The 16,766-nt window shown below is 44.1% G+C and overlaps 2 protein-coding genes across 2 annotated transcripts; both read left to right on the top strand.

Annotated features, from left to right (window-relative positions):
• The first annotated feature begins 7,940 nt into the window (after nucleotides 1–7,940).
• LOC141482285 (uncharacterized) lies at nucleotides 7,941–8,435 on the top strand. The gene has a single exon (XM_074175306.1). It carries the CDS (start codon nucleotides 7,941–7,943, stop codon nucleotides 8,433–8,435), a length of 495 nt encoding a protein of 164 aa, XP_074031407.1.
• A 7,250-nt stretch (nucleotides 8,436–15,685) lies between these two features.
• Nucleotides 15,686–16,237, top strand: LOC141482281 (uncharacterized). The gene has a single exon (XM_074175297.1). The coding sequence runs from the start codon at nucleotides 15,686–15,688 to the stop codon at nucleotides 16,235–16,237; it is 552 nt and encodes a 183-aa protein (XP_074031398.1).
• The last annotated feature ends 529 nt before the right edge of the window (nucleotides 16,238–16,766 follow it).

The following is a 16,766-nucleotide window of genomic DNA, read 5'->3' as shown; positions in this document are numbered from 1 at the left end:
TTAGGGTGAAACTGCCGGCAGGGTGCTACACCGCAGCGTATGCAGACGACCTCGTTCTGGTGGTCAAGGCCTGTCTCTTACAGAACTCAACGGATATAGAGGGGGAATACTCGATAAAAAAATCCTTCTGGAGTCACACATCTGGTGTGCAGGCATGGCGACCCTGGGATTTCTCCAGCTCGGATTCCACCTTTCTTCAACTTGGCTTGGGTGGATCTGTCTCGTTTTCTTCCATTTTCGATCTATCCCCTTTGGTCAACTCTTCTTCTTTCCGATTCTGACGCTAGTAGAGTATTCGAGGGCTAGGGATCATTATTTTCAAGTCTGTCCTCGCCCAGGGAGTGAACCCTTCCAAAAATCCGTAACCTAAGGTGTCACGCGACCCGTGCCGAGAGGTGAATGACCAGACGTTATATGGTCGTGGACGGAGCCACCGGGAAGATGGCAACCTACCGGTGTAGAATGCCTTACCCCTGCATGCGGGGCTCTGCAGGGGCAGACTGAACAACCCCTAGCTACTCGTGAGAACATCATGGAAAAAACTAGAAACGAAAAAGAAAAAAGTGTAGAGACAATTGAACAGAGGAAAGAAAGGAAAGAGAGAGAAAAGTTCGAAAGAGAATTATTGCAAAATATGATGGGCAAAAAACTTACTAGATCACCACAGGCCTCAGAGACAAAAAAACAGATGACGATGAAAGCAAGCTGCTGGAAGAACAGAAGAAAGGGAAGGAGACCGACGAGGAACTCAGGACGTCGAAACAGTTTGGAGCGCTTGACAGTCCCTCAGATAAAAAACAGGTCGATAAACAGACAAAAGAAAAAAAGAGGAAATGGGAAGGGACTCCGGAAGAAGAGAGCAGGAAGAAAACGGCGATAGACGACAAAACAAGAGAGTTCTTGAACCTAGTCGGAAAACTCGCTAACATGGGGGAACAGATGATGACGCTCATCAAGGATAACACCAACACTAAGGTAGAAATTAAAAAGCTGGCGAAGAAGATTAACACGGAAACAGGCCACCTTAGGAAAGGAGTTCAATTCCTGGAACAAGTGGAGGAGATACTTACAGAGATGAGGAAGGAAAGCGAGAGGGAAGGACAAGACAAAAACAGCCAAGTATCAGAGGAAAATGATGAAGAAAAGAGTGTAGCCGAGGAGGAAGCTAAAAGAGCAACAGAGAAAATAGAGGAAATGAAAATAACCATTCAAAAACTGGAAAAGGAACTGGAAAAAGAAAAAGAAGATAGAAGAAAAAGAGAAGGTGAATGCAAATGCCGAAGCAAGATTATATCAGAAACACCGGACACTGAAATAAAATATGAGAACTACCTGGAAATGGAGAAATACGAAACCGGCGATGAGGTTACAAAGGTGGTGATGGTGAACCCTGGAGACGAAGACATGAGTGCTGGAATACAGAAGATGTATAGAGAGAAATACCCGGAACTCAAAGAAGAGACAGAGGTGATGGAACAGATCACTAAAACGAGGAAAACTGGTAAACAAACAAGGAAAAAAGTGATAAAAGTGGAGCTGGACGGAACGCACGAGGGCACGTGGAGAAGGCTGAAACAACTCAAAGAGGAAACAAAGGAGGATGAGGAGATCTGTTTGCACCACATCAAAAGTATGAAGCTAAAAGCTTTCCAAAAGATGGTAGAAGCAGTATTCAATCGAGGCATGACGAAAGTAGAAATATATACACCAGCCAGAGGGGAAGAAGGAATAAAGAGGAGGGAAAGGAATACGTACGGAGTCCTTATTTCGGACGGAGCAAAGACCTACAAAGAGGTACTAGAAAACATCAAAACTGTCATGAATGGAAGAGGAGCTGTCCAAAGCATAAGGGAGATTAGGAGCACCAAGGATGGGAGGACGTTGCTGACCCTGGACAAAGATCATGGAGCACTCAAGGAAATAAAAAGCGCCCTATCCGAGGAAGGAACAATGAAGGTTACTACCCTGGGGAAGAAAAAGGAACTTGAAAGCATACATGTCAGAGGAATGCTGTGGGACACCTCAAAGGAAGAACTAAGGAAAGCAATAGAGGGATGCGTTGGAAAGTGGGAAGAGGGCTGGGAAATCAACGAAACGAGACCATTGGAGATACCCTAGCAGTAACAGTAAGGTTCCCTAAGAAAGAAGCAGACGAACTGGCGAACAAGGGATATATAAGAATAGGACTGGCAAGGTGTAGAACGGAGAAAAGACATAAGGTGGAGTATTGCGAAAGATGTTGGAGGTATGAACATCCCACAGACGGATGTAATGAGCAAAACAGGGCAGGAAATTGTTACAAATGTTGCAAGGAGGGTCATAGGGCAGCAGAATGTGAAAACCCGACCTACTGTATAGCGTGCAACACCGAAGGGCACAAGCAGGGATCAAGAGGATGTCAAGCATTCAGAGCAGCACTGAAGAAAACGAGGCAGCACTATAATCGGGGCAGAGAAATGAAAGGAAGAGGAAAAGGGAAGCAAAATGAAGGGGTATATTTTCAGATGGCAGTCATGGACAAGGCGTACAGAGAAGTAGAAGAAAGAAGGGAAGAGGAAAGAATGGAAAAAGAACAGAAGGAACCAGAACGGAAAGAACTGGAAGAGGAAGAAGAGGGAGAGGAGGAAATGGAGGCGCAGGAAGACAATGTCGAGGATGGTGTCGGGTACAACCTCCAGAGCTAAGAGTACTGCAAGTGAACGTGGGAAGGGCATTGAGAATACTACAAATCAAGATAGGAACGTAGATAGGAGGAGAAACGCCCAGGATCTGGCCTTTCTAACAGCAAACGAGGAAGAAAGTGACCTAATTATAGTAGGCGAACCTAATAAAAAACTAGTAAAGAACCACGGATGGGAGACAGATTCAGACCTGGACGTTGCAGTATACTTCCGAAACAAAAACATTAGGGTGAAAGGGATAGTTAGAGAGAAGAGGTACATTGTTGTAAAACTGGAAAAGCTAAACATTTTTGCTTGCTACATATCCCCAAATTCCACTTTTGAGAGGTACACCAGTTTCATAGACAAGTTGATGGAGCACATCAGCAAAGAAAAACGAGAAACCATAATCGCAGGGGATTTTAACTCAAAGATAAAGAGACGCTGAGTACACATAAATACATAATTTTCGAAGTAGATCATAATATTAAACCACACACTACGGAAATCAGGAGAAAAGTAGCGATTGACCCGGTAAAATTTAAAGAAGCCATTGAAAGAGAGCTTGAAAACCAAGATTTGCTAAATCTGGGACCAACCATGTGCACCAACATCATCCGAAAGGCCTACAATAAGAGCACAATCTCAAAAAGACACACCAATAGAAGGACTCAACCCTATTGGTGGGACGAAAGGATAGAGTAGCAGAGGAAGATATGCTTGAGAACTAGTAGAGACTACAGTAGGAAAATCAGAAGTAGTCGCAATAAAGAAGATAGAAACATGGCAAGAGAAGCCTATAAGAGAGAGAGACAAAAATATTGAAGAAGATGATAAATGAAAATAAACATCGCGAATGGGATAACATATGTAATGAAATTGAGCAAGATATATGGGGCGATGGATATAAAATTGTTACCAAGATATTTAAACACAGCTTGCTACCTTACAGAGTGGCGAAAGACAAGGAAATAGAGATAATAGACCACCTCTTTCCGCAGAGGCAGAATAGATGGGCTACGAATATCACACCGGAGACACCGGCGGAATTCACGCTAGAGGAACTAAAACAAGCAGCGGATAGGATTAAGACCGGGAGGGCACCGGGCCCGGATAAGATACCACCAGAGGCAATAAAGGTTGCAGTCAAGACTGCCCCAGAATTAATATTGACGGTCATGAACAGACTGGTAGCTAGTCAGAATTTTCCGGACCCATGGAAAGTGGCAAAACTAGTCTTGATACACAAACCAGGGGGACCCATGGACAGTCCCTCAACCAACAGACTACTTTGCCTGATTAACACATTGGCGAAACTCTACGAACACTTGATAAAAGCCGGAATAGAAAAGGATATAGAAAAAAAAAAGGATTACATGAAATGCAATACGGCTTCAGGACAGAAAAGTCAACTATACAGGCCGTAGAAAAGGTTATTGACATCATGAAGGAAACAAAAAACAACAGAGGAAAAACAAAACCATGGTGCACTCTGATTACGGTTGATGTTAAAAACGCCTTCAATTCTGCTCCTTGGGGACACATTGTGGCACGTTCAGAGGAGATGGGCCTCTCCCAGTATCTGATGAACATAATCCGAAATCACCTTGAAAATAGATCGATCAGGACAGATCAGGCAGTAGAGGACATGAAAGTAACATCAGGTATCCCCAAAGGATCGGTTTTGGGGCCGACCTTATGGAACATCTTTTATAACAGTGTCCTAAAAATTCAGAAGGAAACAGGAGAAGAAATAATTGGATTTGCTGATGACCTGGCAGTGGTTGTGACGAGCGAGGACAAGGCAGGGCTGATTCGGAAGGCAGACAAAATATTAAGGAAAATAGAGGCATGGATGTTAGAAAACCAATTGGAATTGCACCAGAGAAAACGGAAGCCCTAGTACTGACCGGACCAAAAGAAAGAAGTGACATAATATTTTCACTCGGAAATACCAACATAAAACCGGCAAAAAATGTGAAATACCTGGGAATGGTTATGGAGGAAGGAGGGACTTTCAAAGCCCATATTGAAAAGGTGTCTATAAAAGCCAGCGAACGCACTGCAGCACTCCAACGTATACTGCCTGGTGGTCCGAGCTACCAGAAGAGAAAAATTCTGAGCTCCGTAACTCAGAGAATTATGCTCTATGGGGCCGAGCTATGGCACGAGGCCATGCGAGCAAAAATATACAAGGACACGCTAGAGAAAACCCAGAGAAAAATGCTTTTGAGAGTTGTAAGCGGATACCGGACGATATCTACGATGGCATTGCAGGTAGTAGCGGGAGTCCCCCCATTAGCCTTCTGGCTAAAGAAAGGGCAAACCTGAGATTCAACGTAAGGGAAACAAGAGAGAAAACCTTGGCCGGAGCTAGAGAGAACACCATAGACCAGTGGCAAGAAAGCTGGGAAAATAACAGTAGGGTGGGGCAATGGACGGAAAGATTAATCCCGAACCTGAAAGAGTGGGTAAAGTGCTCTTTCAGAAAGACAGACTATTTTCTCACGCAGGGACTCACAGGACACTTTTCGAATAAAGAAAACGGATACCGATAACTGTTTTTACTGCCAGGAAGCTGACTCGCCGGAGCACACACTGTTCGCTTGCCACAGATGAATGAGAGTTAGGATCGAAACATAGATATTACTAGGAACAGCAGTGAGACCGGAAACAATCATAGCAGAGATGTTGAAGAGTGAAGAGAAATGGAAAGTGGGACATGACATAATAAGGAAAATTATGAAGGAAAAAGAGAAAGAAGAAAGAGAAAGATGAAACAAGAAGAAATATATAAACGGAGGAAATAAGAAATAAACATCCAATAAGCTAATAGTGTGAGAAGAATGCTTGAACAAGGCCTGCCACACACTAAAGGAAAACTTCTAGCTTCCGGCTGGTTTTAGTCGGTATGGCCTGTACCACAGGAGGACTCCGACACTACCAGGACGCGATGGACAGGAAAGCGCCTGGTACCTATCAAAAGTTTCCATCAAAGGTTAGGTTAGGTTAGGTTAACTCTGCCTAGGAGGGTGGGGAGGACGACCAAGGCTAACACACCACCCTTGTAGCCGGTCCCAAGCCCAGAAAAAAGAGGAGGGGCCTACTACTCTCGCTCTCACTTTATTTCAACTAATCTTGGGTGGGAGCGCTATCATCTAGCTATTGGTCTCCCTTGACCACACTCTTGCCCACTTCCGACCCCGACGCTATTAGGAAATCCGAGCGCTAAGGGTCCTTTCACCTTTCATACTACAGGATACAGGGGACACGGCTGTGTCCTCTTTTTTCTTCTAGCCGTTTGCTTGCTTTTCTCCACATCCGGAGGGGAGCGGTCACCGCCCCCCCCCAATCCCAAGCGAGCCGTCGGGGAATGTAGCCTTATTCCTGCATGCGGGGCTCTGCGGGAATGGACTTATGGATCCCTAGCTACTCATGGGAACAAAATGGAATTTGAAACAAATAAAGACAACAAAGGAAACAACACCCAGGACTGCGTAATTATGGCGAACGTCGAAGACATTTTCGGAGGGAAACCTCGCGTAGAAAGAACACCACCACCAAAACCGAAATTCGTAGAAGGAAGAGCAAGAGCCGGATCTTTGACATCTCTGGAGGATACTCGAAAGGGACTAGGAACATCTGCCAAAAGGCCTAGAGAGGAGGAAACCATTCCTGATGAGTACAGGAGCTTATTGAGTCAAATACTGAAGACAGCGACAACACTCATGACACTAGATCAAAAGAATATAAATACGAAGGTGGAAATCAAGGAAGAGGTAAGAAAGCTCAAAAGAACTACGGACCGGTTTGGGAAAGTAATTCTTGAGCAAAGTGTCATATAAGTATCGAAACGAAACGTTCAGGAAAGTAACCAAAAACGTCCTGAGATGAAAACGGCCTGCAGCCAAGTGACGCCGGAGGAAATCGATAATGAAATCAGGAGGAGAGAAAAAGAGATGGATGATGTCATAAAAGAGGCCCTACGAAACAAAGGAGAGTAGAAGGACCTTGAGAGAATCATCAACAAGAACTGGCCAGAAAGCTGCTTTAAAAACACGAAACCAAAGAATGGAATTGAGAAGTTAGGAAAGGGACACGGCGACACAATCATCTTTACTAATCCCGTGAAGGAAACTGGGAGTAGAATAATCGAAGAGGCGGAGAAAAGCTTCCCTGAGATTAGCGACCTAATAGCAGAACGACTACAAACATTGAGTTCATTAAAAAGAGCATGAACATGCAGACAAGCAAAGGAGAACGTATCGAACTCACAAACACGCTATATATAGCCCCAGTACCGTTGGAAGTAACAGAGGGAAAAACACCGACGGAAATTATGTTTGAAAGACTGATAGAGCTGAGAAGCAAGCCGAAAGTATGGACCGCCAAAAAGTTAAAAATGGCAACGACTGACAAGCATGCTGAGAGCTTACTCAGTAAATGTGCGGACTATGCCTTCCATGGAGAAGACGTGGACATAAATGTCTGTCATTTTAACAAGAGAACGGGAGGGCCGAAACAAAACCAAGATACGGAAAAGGTAATACTGAAAATGCAAGGAAAAAACTACGCGGAAGCAATCAAAGAAATGAGGGAAAAAAAGGTAGTGGAAAAGGCCGGGGTCATCATCAAAAACATGAAAAAAACAACAAAAGGGGATATATTACTGGAAATTAAAGGAGGCAAAGAAAAAGTAAGATCTTTTAAAGAGGCCATCGCAAAGGACAACAGTAATAATACCTGTGTGGAACTCCCAAAACACCACAGGATGCTACATATTTACGACATCGATCCCAACACAAATGAGGAAGATATCAAAACAGCAATCAGCCGATATGTAGCAGCAACGCGGAGGTAAAGGTAGACCTAATAATAACGGAAATTTGAACGGTATCATAAATGCAGATAGGAATGTAGCGACGGAACTACTTAAGCTACAGACAATTCGAATTGGCTGGGTTCCTAGTCGGATGAGGGAAAGGATACACCTAATAAATGCTACAACTGCTTGGAGTTCGGACACAAGAGAACAGAGTGTACAAAGGAGAAGAGAAACGAACTCTGCCTGAATTGTGGTGAGGAAGGTCACGTGGCAAAGGACTGCACAAACAATAAATTTTGCACCAGTTGCGAAGAGGGTCATAGAGCTGGTCCAATGGCATGCCCGGAGGACAAAAAACTAGTGAACGATAAAGCAAAACCGATACAACAAAGAAGGCCACCAAAACCAACAGGGACCGTAAATAGGGAAAACAAATGATAACGCAAATACTACAAATGAATATAGACAGGGGAAGGGCCGCACAAGATGCAACTTACGCAACGGCGGCGAAAATAAATGCGGATCTAGTTTTCCTACAAGAACCCAACAAAGCGATATCGAGCCGACAGGGTCTTGTTATGGATAAGGAAGGAGATGTGGCGATGATTTGCAGAAATAAAAGCTGCGGAATCATCGCACATAAATCCTATAATGGATATATCAAAGTTATTTTTGAGAACTGGGTAGCCTATAATGTCTACATTTCGCCGAATATATCTGTGCAGGTCTTTAAACAATCGATAGACGAAATTATGGAAGGAATTAGAAGGGAAGGAAAAGATGTCATTATAGTCGGTGACCTAAATGCTAAGTCCCCTCTGTGGGGTTCAAACCACACGGACGAGAAATGGATAGCCTCACTCGATATGGAGGTTAAAAATGACGGGTGTGTACCGACCTTCGTGAGGGAAATCGCTGAGCCTACACAGATATATTACCTCCGGTATTGAAATGGGAACAATCTCCAAAATGAATGCCTTCATGGACATAATGGCCTTTAAAGAAGCCATCCACCTTATGTCGCAAGGAACGGAGATAAAAAATGTTAAAGAGCTAACGGTAAAGCTTAAAGCAGCACAGGATCTAGCAACAACCACATGCAGTACTAGAGGGGACCTCCAACCATACTGGTGGTGGAATGATGAAATATGTGAAGCCAGGAAAGAATGCAACAAGAAAAGGAGACTAATTACAAGGGCTAGAAGGCAAGAAATGCAGGAAGAAATTTTGAGTGGCCTGGAATAACATAGTGAAACGGCCCAATGGACAAAGACACTGCTGCCACAGATAAGACCGTGGCTAAATTGTAGACATAAAAGGTTGGACTACTTTCTGACGCAGTTTATGACAGGTCACGGTTACGAATTCGTACGTGATTTCCATACGACCAAAATATTTTGTTTCTTTCATAGGTGTTCGCACGACTAGCTTGCATTTTCTAGTGTTTTCAGAGTGACGTGCACGTTAGTGCACGAAAGAAGATCCCTGTGGGATAAAAAAAGCAAACAGTATCACAACAGAGAGTTAAACGAAAAATATGGAAAGAAGTAGCGACTGAAATGAAACTAGTAGGTGTGTATTTCCGTTATCTATTTATATTTATTCAAGAATAATTTTTGTTTTAACTCACATAACTGTCTTATTTTCCAAATTGTGTTCAAAGAGTGTTGAAATATTGCATAAATTTGTTCTTAATGTCATAGGCAGTATGAGTAGCTCGATCACGTGTTTGTTGAGGGGCAGTATTTTGACTGACTTCTGAGCTTCCCTCCAAATCAATGATTATATTATGCAACAAGCAAATATATTTCACAATAAAATCGACCTTGTCGAGAGCAATTTCAATTTCTGTTTTTAGAATTCTTCATTTTGAGGTAATTATACCAAACGCGCATTCGACAAGGCGCCTTGCTCGGGAAAGGCAGTAATGGAATTTTTTTTGCTCCTGCGACAGATTTTGTCCAGAAAAAGCTCTCATTAGATACGGCTTTAATGTATAGGCCGCATCTCCGATGAAAACGTGTGGAACAATAATATTTGTACCCGGCAACGTCTTCGGTCCACGAACACAGAATATATTTTGTTCAAGATGATAGTAAAGCGATGATGTAGTGAAAATACCACCATCACTCTGCTTTCCATAACTTCCAACTTCAATACTCATAAACTTACATCGCGCATCCACCAAACCTTGAAGAACAATCGAAAAATATTTTTTATAATTGAAATACTATGACCCAGATTTCGCAGGACATTTAATTCTAATATGCTTGCCGTCAATTGCTCCTTCACAATTGGAAAATTTCCATGTTGTATAAAACTGTTCAGCAATGGATGAAAACATTGATTCTGTTGGAAAAGGCATATGCTTTTGGTTTAAATTATTCCATATAGCCTCACAGGTTTCATACCACTTGTCGAATAGTTGTATGTGACATTCGGAATGAAAATCCCAATGATCGAAAAGTAGCGCCAGTTCCAAGATACCTAAAACAAAATATGTAAATGTTGAAGAATTCAAATAATTAATTATTTCATTTTTTTCAGATGATGTTGTGCATCAAAAATGTCGAGGATTCCGTGATACCTTCAGGAAGAAAATTTCTAAATTGAACCAAAAAAGAAGTGGAGATGGTGCTGATGAGGAACCACAATCAAAGTGGCAATATTTCACGAATATGCTCTTTTTAAAAGATCAGATTACATCCAGGAAAACAACAGGTAACATTGGAAATGCTACACAGTATTCAAATGAATACTAACGATCAGTTCCAATTAGAAATTAAAACTGACGATCAGTCCCAACTGGAAATTGAATCTGGCGATCTGTTTCAACTAGAAATTGAAACTGAAATGAACCAACAATCATCGTCCAATAACAAGAAGAGGTCAGCAACGGATCACTCAAAATCAAACAAAATCCTTCCCAAAAAAAAAAACAAAACTTGTTAAGGATGACGCAATACAACAATTCAAGCAGCATTCGGAGCATAAGCAGGATGATGACACCTACTTTCTACTAAGTCTCCTCCCATATATTCAGACACTGCTCGAGTATAGAAAGCTTTTTCTTAGATCGAAAATCTTACAGTTGGTTGTGTTTCTTTTCTTTCCAGAAACTCAGCAGCCATCGACTTCTCATCAGTTTATTCTGATCCCACGTCCATCACCGATATTATAGTACGACCTCAACAGAGTACTCACAGCCGCCGACTCCTGTACAGCACACAAACGAATCTTCATCTGGTTTTATTACCAATTATACGAATGGTACTGCAGCAGGATATTCAACCAACTTTCAGCCAAATACTTTTTTATAATTTATAATGTACGTTAATGAAAATAACATTTTTACTTACCTCAATGTTACAATCAGTTTATGCTTTGGTGATATGCACTCTCGGAAATTTGAGTGCTTAGAAATGTTCTCTGATATATAGTCGAATGTGGATTGTGTCATTCTCGTGTATTCGAAAAATGTTTCATTATTTCTTCTTGATTCTTCATATGACCTTCCGAACTCTTCCTTTCCATTTCTGGATAAAAAATATGTGTCAACCCATTTTCCTTTTTTTTCTTTCAGTAACAAATATTTCACTAATGGTGATGATTCAAAATGATAAAACTTTGATAGCGAATCCATGATCACTACTGTTTCCGTATGAACTGATATCATCCAACACACGAATTAAGTTTGGGAGCTTCCGAAATTGATTTTTAAAAAATAAAACTTTTCCGAAAAACTCAAAGTTGAGTTACAATTATATTTTATTAGCAATGTTGAAGCCAAAGGTACAATTATAACTAACTGAAACAAAGAAAAACTCATATTTATAATATCGGGTAAGCTTGGGTAGAATTGCAGCGTCTATTGAATTCCTGGTATCCAGCGTGAGATACTTAATGTAAATGCACTCCGGGAATTGGCCTTGGCTATATCTATAACATGGGTTGTCCATACATAACACACGCCTATTAAATTCGTAATAATTGATTCATACGAATTCGTAAGACTAAATTTTCGTACGAATTCGTATCCAATGTAACCGCCGCCTGAGGAGTGCTACACTGCCGCGTACGCAGACGACCTGGTCCTCATCGTGAGAGCCCAAGATGGAAATGGCCTTATGGAGAGAGCAAATCATGCCATAAGGAGGATCTCCAGATGGATTTCCTGAAGACATATTCAGCTTGCACCCGAGAAGACAGAAGCCGTCATTGTAAAAGGTCCCAGAAAACGTGAGGGCATCACTTTTGTAGTGGGCGGAAAGACTAAAATACCAGTCCGGAAACTGAAGTACCTTGGACGATAAATGCTATTTCGGACAGCATATAAGATAAACGGTCCAGAAAGCGGAGACACTTACTGCTGCGCTCACAAGGATAATGCCAATTATAAGGAGCATGGAAAGTATGCGGAGGCCCATCTGGCGTATCGAAAGATATCACAAGATGGTCACGAGGGTACAGAGGCGAATGATTTTGCGCATAGCAACTGCTTACCGCACTGCGGCTACGGAGGGCCTGTATGTTATAACAGGTGCTATTCCTATTGACTACTCATCAAGGAGAAGGCCGAGGGGTATGATAATAAGGGTCGCAGGAGTGAGGCTGAAATGAAACAGGATTCTATTGTAAAATGGCAGACTCGGAGGGCACAACATACACACACGGTGCAGTGGACTAAATCATTAATCCCCAGAATAGAACCATGGGTGGCATGCAATTTCAGAAGGCTAGACTACTTCTTGGCCCAGTTCCTAACCGGGCACGGATCGTTTTGAAGTTACCTATCAAGAATTGGAAAAAGAGAAGATGATAAGTGCGCATACTGTCAGGCAAGAGATACTCCTGGACACACAGCTCTGGAATGTGATAGATGGAGCCGAGAGAGGCATGCAATGGATACCCATTTAGGAAGATAATTGACAGTCGACAGCCTAACGCAACTCATGTGTGAGAGTCACCAGAACTGGAATGTTATTCACAAGTATGTCAAAACTATCATGACTCTGAAAGAAAAAGAAGAGCGCACACTTCAAGGGTTAGAGAGCTAAAAAGTGGACCAGTCTGCCGAACTTGCATGAGGAATATCCGTCCGGATGATTCCATGCAGGTTTGTCCTTAGGGCATAGAAAACGTGAAGGAAGTTTTTAGTCGGTAGGCAAGGGTTTTACGCTTGAATCCGACACTCTGTCTTTTGAAGATTTTCCTCCTGAAAAAAAAAGTCAGGTTGGCTTAGGTGAGGTTAGGTTCGGTCTGGTCAGGTTAGGTTAGGTCTGGTGAGGTTAGGTTAGGTCTAGTCAGGTTAAGTTAGGTTGGGTCCGAGATGCACTCACCGCTCAAAAAAAAAGGTGCTTGTATCGGGGCAAGGGGTAACCCTCGCCTTTCTCAGGCCGATGAGATGCGAATACATTAGCCTCTCCATCGGCAAGATCGTTGGGTGCCTACTCGTTGGCGGATCTGTCTCTTACAGAACTCAACGGATCTAGAGGGGGAATCCTCGATAAAAAAAACCTCCTGGAGACACACGCCTGGTGTGCAGGGATGGCGGACCCTGGGAGTTCTCTGGCCTGTCCTACCCTTCTTCAACTTGTCTTGGGTAGGATAACTTCTCCCCTTTCCTGTCGACCTCCCTTGGTCAACTCTTGTTTGCTTCCGACCCCGACGCTATTAGGGCAACCGAGGGCTAGGGGTCACTCACCTTCTTCTTACAGGACGCAGGGGAGGCGGCTGCGTCCTCTTTTTCTACCAGTCTCCCTCTCGCTCGCCCACCGACGCGGGTGGAGCGAGTGGGAGATTACCGCGTCCCCCAATCCCAAGGTGTAGCACCATCGTGCCGAAGGGACGCATGGCACAGGGGTGACTAAGTGTGTCTCAAGCGATGCCCCCTGGAAATGGCGACCCAGGGGGGATTTTAGCCTTACCCCTGCATGCGGGGCTCTGCAGGGGTGGACCGGAAGTTTCCCTAGCTACTCGTGGGACGAAATATGGAAAAACTAAATACAAAAATAAGAGACAGTAAGAATGAGGAAACAGCAGAAGAGAAGAAGCTTAGAGAGGAGTACGAGAAGGAGCTCCTAGAGAGGGCGACCAGGAATAGGTTGTCGAGGTCTCCTTCGATATCCGCATCTACGTCGGAGAAAGAAGATACGGACTCGAAAGACGGAGATGAGGTGTTCAGTACACCTCGACGTATGGTGGAAACACCAGACGGCTTCTTGGACGAGGAGCGTAAATTCAGCCCAATATATGACCTCACGGTCACGGAGGACGATCCGATACAAGAGGACGAGAATTCAAGGAAGAGGAAGAAGGTTGGAACCCCAGAAACACCTAAGGAAACGAAGGTGGATGAACATAAACAAGAATTCGATAAGCTTAGGGAAGTGGTGGACACCATGATAGGGATGTCCTCACAACTAATGGACTTGGTTAAAATCAACACGAATACCAAAGTAGAGATAAAGAAAGCTGCGAAGCGCATAAACAGCGAAACAAAGATTCTGAGGAGAAGAGCTACATTCCTATCACGCGTCCAAGACAGTCTGAAGGAGGCAAATACCTCGCTGTGGAATAGAAGGGAATATAACATACGCCAAGAGAGGTTGTATAAAGAAAAAAGGGAGGCGGAGGCTAGAGCGTCGGAAGCCGCGAGAAGAATGGAAGAAATGGAAGCAACTTTGAGAGAGCTGAGAAAGCAACTAGGCGACTCAGAAACTAGGAACATAGAGGAACAGAAGGCTGATATAGGGCAAAGGGGGTGCAAATGCATCTGCACGTGTCCAGCCTCCGATCTTACGAGACCGGAGGACCTGGAACAAACAGAACACCTCAAGGCCTTTGAGATAGTAGAGAAGCGGAATTGGGAGGAACCCGTGTATTCGAATACGGAGGTCATCACCGGAAACCCCCTAACCACCGAGGACGGGATAACAAAGGTGGTTTTGGTTGAACCAGAAGATCCGGACATGACTATGAGTATACAGAAGTTGTTTAAGGAAAAGTTCCCTGAACTCGCTCTGCTGAAAGGGGAGATGGAGGAGATCGAACAAATAACCAAGGTCAAAGGTACGGGCATCATGACCAGCAAGAAGATAGTCAAGATCATACTGGACGGGTCGAAACCAGACCTGTGGGAGAAACTTGTAGACCTCAAAAACAACGCGGAGGAGGGTGAGAAGATTTGCATTCACCACCTCAAGAAGACCCCTACGGAACTGCTGAGGAAGATGGTCGAGACCATCTTCCATGCAACCTCGATACGGGTGGTGATATACACAACCTCACGGAAAGCAAGCGGAACCACGCAATCGAACAATTATGACATTGTAATGAGGGAAGAGGGAAAAACCTACAGGGATATTCTGGGCTCCCTCAAAACAGTCATTGGGGACAAGGAGGCAGCGAAAGCCATAAGAGGCATCAGAAAGACCAGAGACGGCTCCCTCTTGCTCACCATCGATAAGAACCCCGAAGCTCTCAATGAAATCAAAACGGCGATAGAGAGGGCAAGCCAAATAAGAACAAGGACGTTGGGCAAAGACGCGATGGAAACATACCAAATAAGGGGAATGGAGGGAGATATTACGGAGGCTGCAGTAAAGGAAGCCATCACCAGGGTGACTGGGGAATGGACCGAGGACTGTAGGATGAGCAGCATAAGGGTGCTCAGAGACGACACAGCAGCGGTGACGATCACCGTTCCAAAGAGCCTAGCAGAAAGCCTACGCCAGAGGGACGAGGTGAGAATAGGTATGGTCAGGTGCCGCATTGAAAAAAGAGTTCCGGTCGCCAGATGCCAGAGATGTTGGAGTCTTGACCACAAGAAGGACACCTGTACAGGTCCCGACAGAACGGCCAATTGCTTCAAATGTGGAGAGGAGGGACACAGGGCCCAAGACTGCAACAAAGAGGAGTACTGCCCGGTCTGCGAAGTGAGAGGACACAAGGCGGGAAGCATGAGGTGTCCAAAATTCAAAATGGCTGTGAGAGGAGCCAATAAAAGCAATAGACCACGTAGGAGACTGAATGCACTTCCGGAAGATGTCGCCGTTGAGCCCAGAGCGGAGGAGGAGATGGATGTTCCGGAGAGTGGAAGAACCGAAGAGGGAGCGGAGGAACAGGTAGCTGGAAATACAGTGGATATTGGAGAAGATGACGCGGGTCATCATGGCGGAGAGATAATTTAGGGTTTGAAATGACTGCAAAACTAAAGATAGTACAATTTAATGCGGACAGACGTAGGGACGCGCATAATCTCTTAAAGAAAATCATACAGGAGAAAGAAATAGACATTGCCCTCATCCAGGAGCCAAATATGGCCTTAACAACAGGTAACCCGAGGTGGATTCTTGACGAATCTGGTACAACGGCTGTCTTATGCGAAAACCCGAGATGTGGAGTCACCACTCACGAAACCGGCCAAAACTTTATATGTATAGTTCTCAAGGATTGGAGCATATACAATTGCTACATATCCCCTAACATACCGATGAACGAATTTAGAAATAGGGTCGACAACATTATGGAACATGTAAGGGATCAAGGCAAAGAGGCTCTGATAGTCGGGGATTTCAACGCGAAATCCGCCCTATGGTCCTCGCCGATGTCGGACGCCAGAGGGGAGTACCTGGTGGAATGGATTAACGCGCTGAACATCTCAGTATGTAACGAAGGAAATATCCCGACTTTCGTGAGGGGAGCTCAAACCTCCTTTATAGATGTAACCCTAGCGACACAGGATATCTGAAGAAAGGTGACTAACTGGGAGGTCTCCACCCAGGAGTCTATGAGTCTCCATAGGTTAATATTCTACGAGGTGACGACAAATGTGAATAAGAGAATACATCCTTGGAGAGAACAGGGGGTCATCAATAAAGACGAGTTCAGGGATACAATATCGCTCCTTACCATGACAGATGCACACGAACTCGGCAGGGCAATCAAGATAGCACAGGAGCAGTGTACTAGAAGACTCCCGAAAGTCAGGAGAAAACAGCCGGTTTGGTGGAACGAGGCTATCTCTGAAGCGCGGTCCAAATGCAATAGGCTAAGGAGGATGATACAAAGGGCCAGGATAGCAAGAGTTGAAGAACGAATAACAGCTACGGAAACAGAATACAAAGAGGCCAGGAAGTCGCTGAGAGGCGAAATCTGGAGATCCCAGAGGGAGTAGTGGAGGGAGCTTTGCGATGGGTTGGAGGATGACCCATGGGGCCAGGGATACCAAATAGTTATGGGCAAAATCAAACAGCTCAGAGAGCCCTACAAGATGGACG

Source organism: Leptinotarsa decemlineata, unplaced genomic scaffold, assembly GCF_025532065.1.
Source record: "Leptinotarsa decemlineata unplaced genomic scaffold, Ldec_3_MD MMD2_P_RNA_scaffold_14, whole genome shotgun sequence".
Taxonomy (NCBI): Eukaryota; Metazoa; Arthropoda; class Insecta; order Coleoptera; family Chrysomelidae; genus Leptinotarsa; species Leptinotarsa decemlineata.
This window is presented reverse-complemented; position numbering and strand designations above follow the sequence as displayed.

What these genes read in the sequence shown, in the direction of transcription:
- LOC141482285 (XM_074175306.1), top strand. Translation starts at nt 7,941, where the DNA reads ATGAATATAGACAGGGGAAGGGCCGCACAAGATGCAACTTACGCAACG.
- LOC141482281 (XM_074175297.1), top strand. Translation starts at nt 15,686, where the DNA reads ATGACTGCAAAACTAAAGATAGTACAATTTAATGCGGACAGACGTAGG.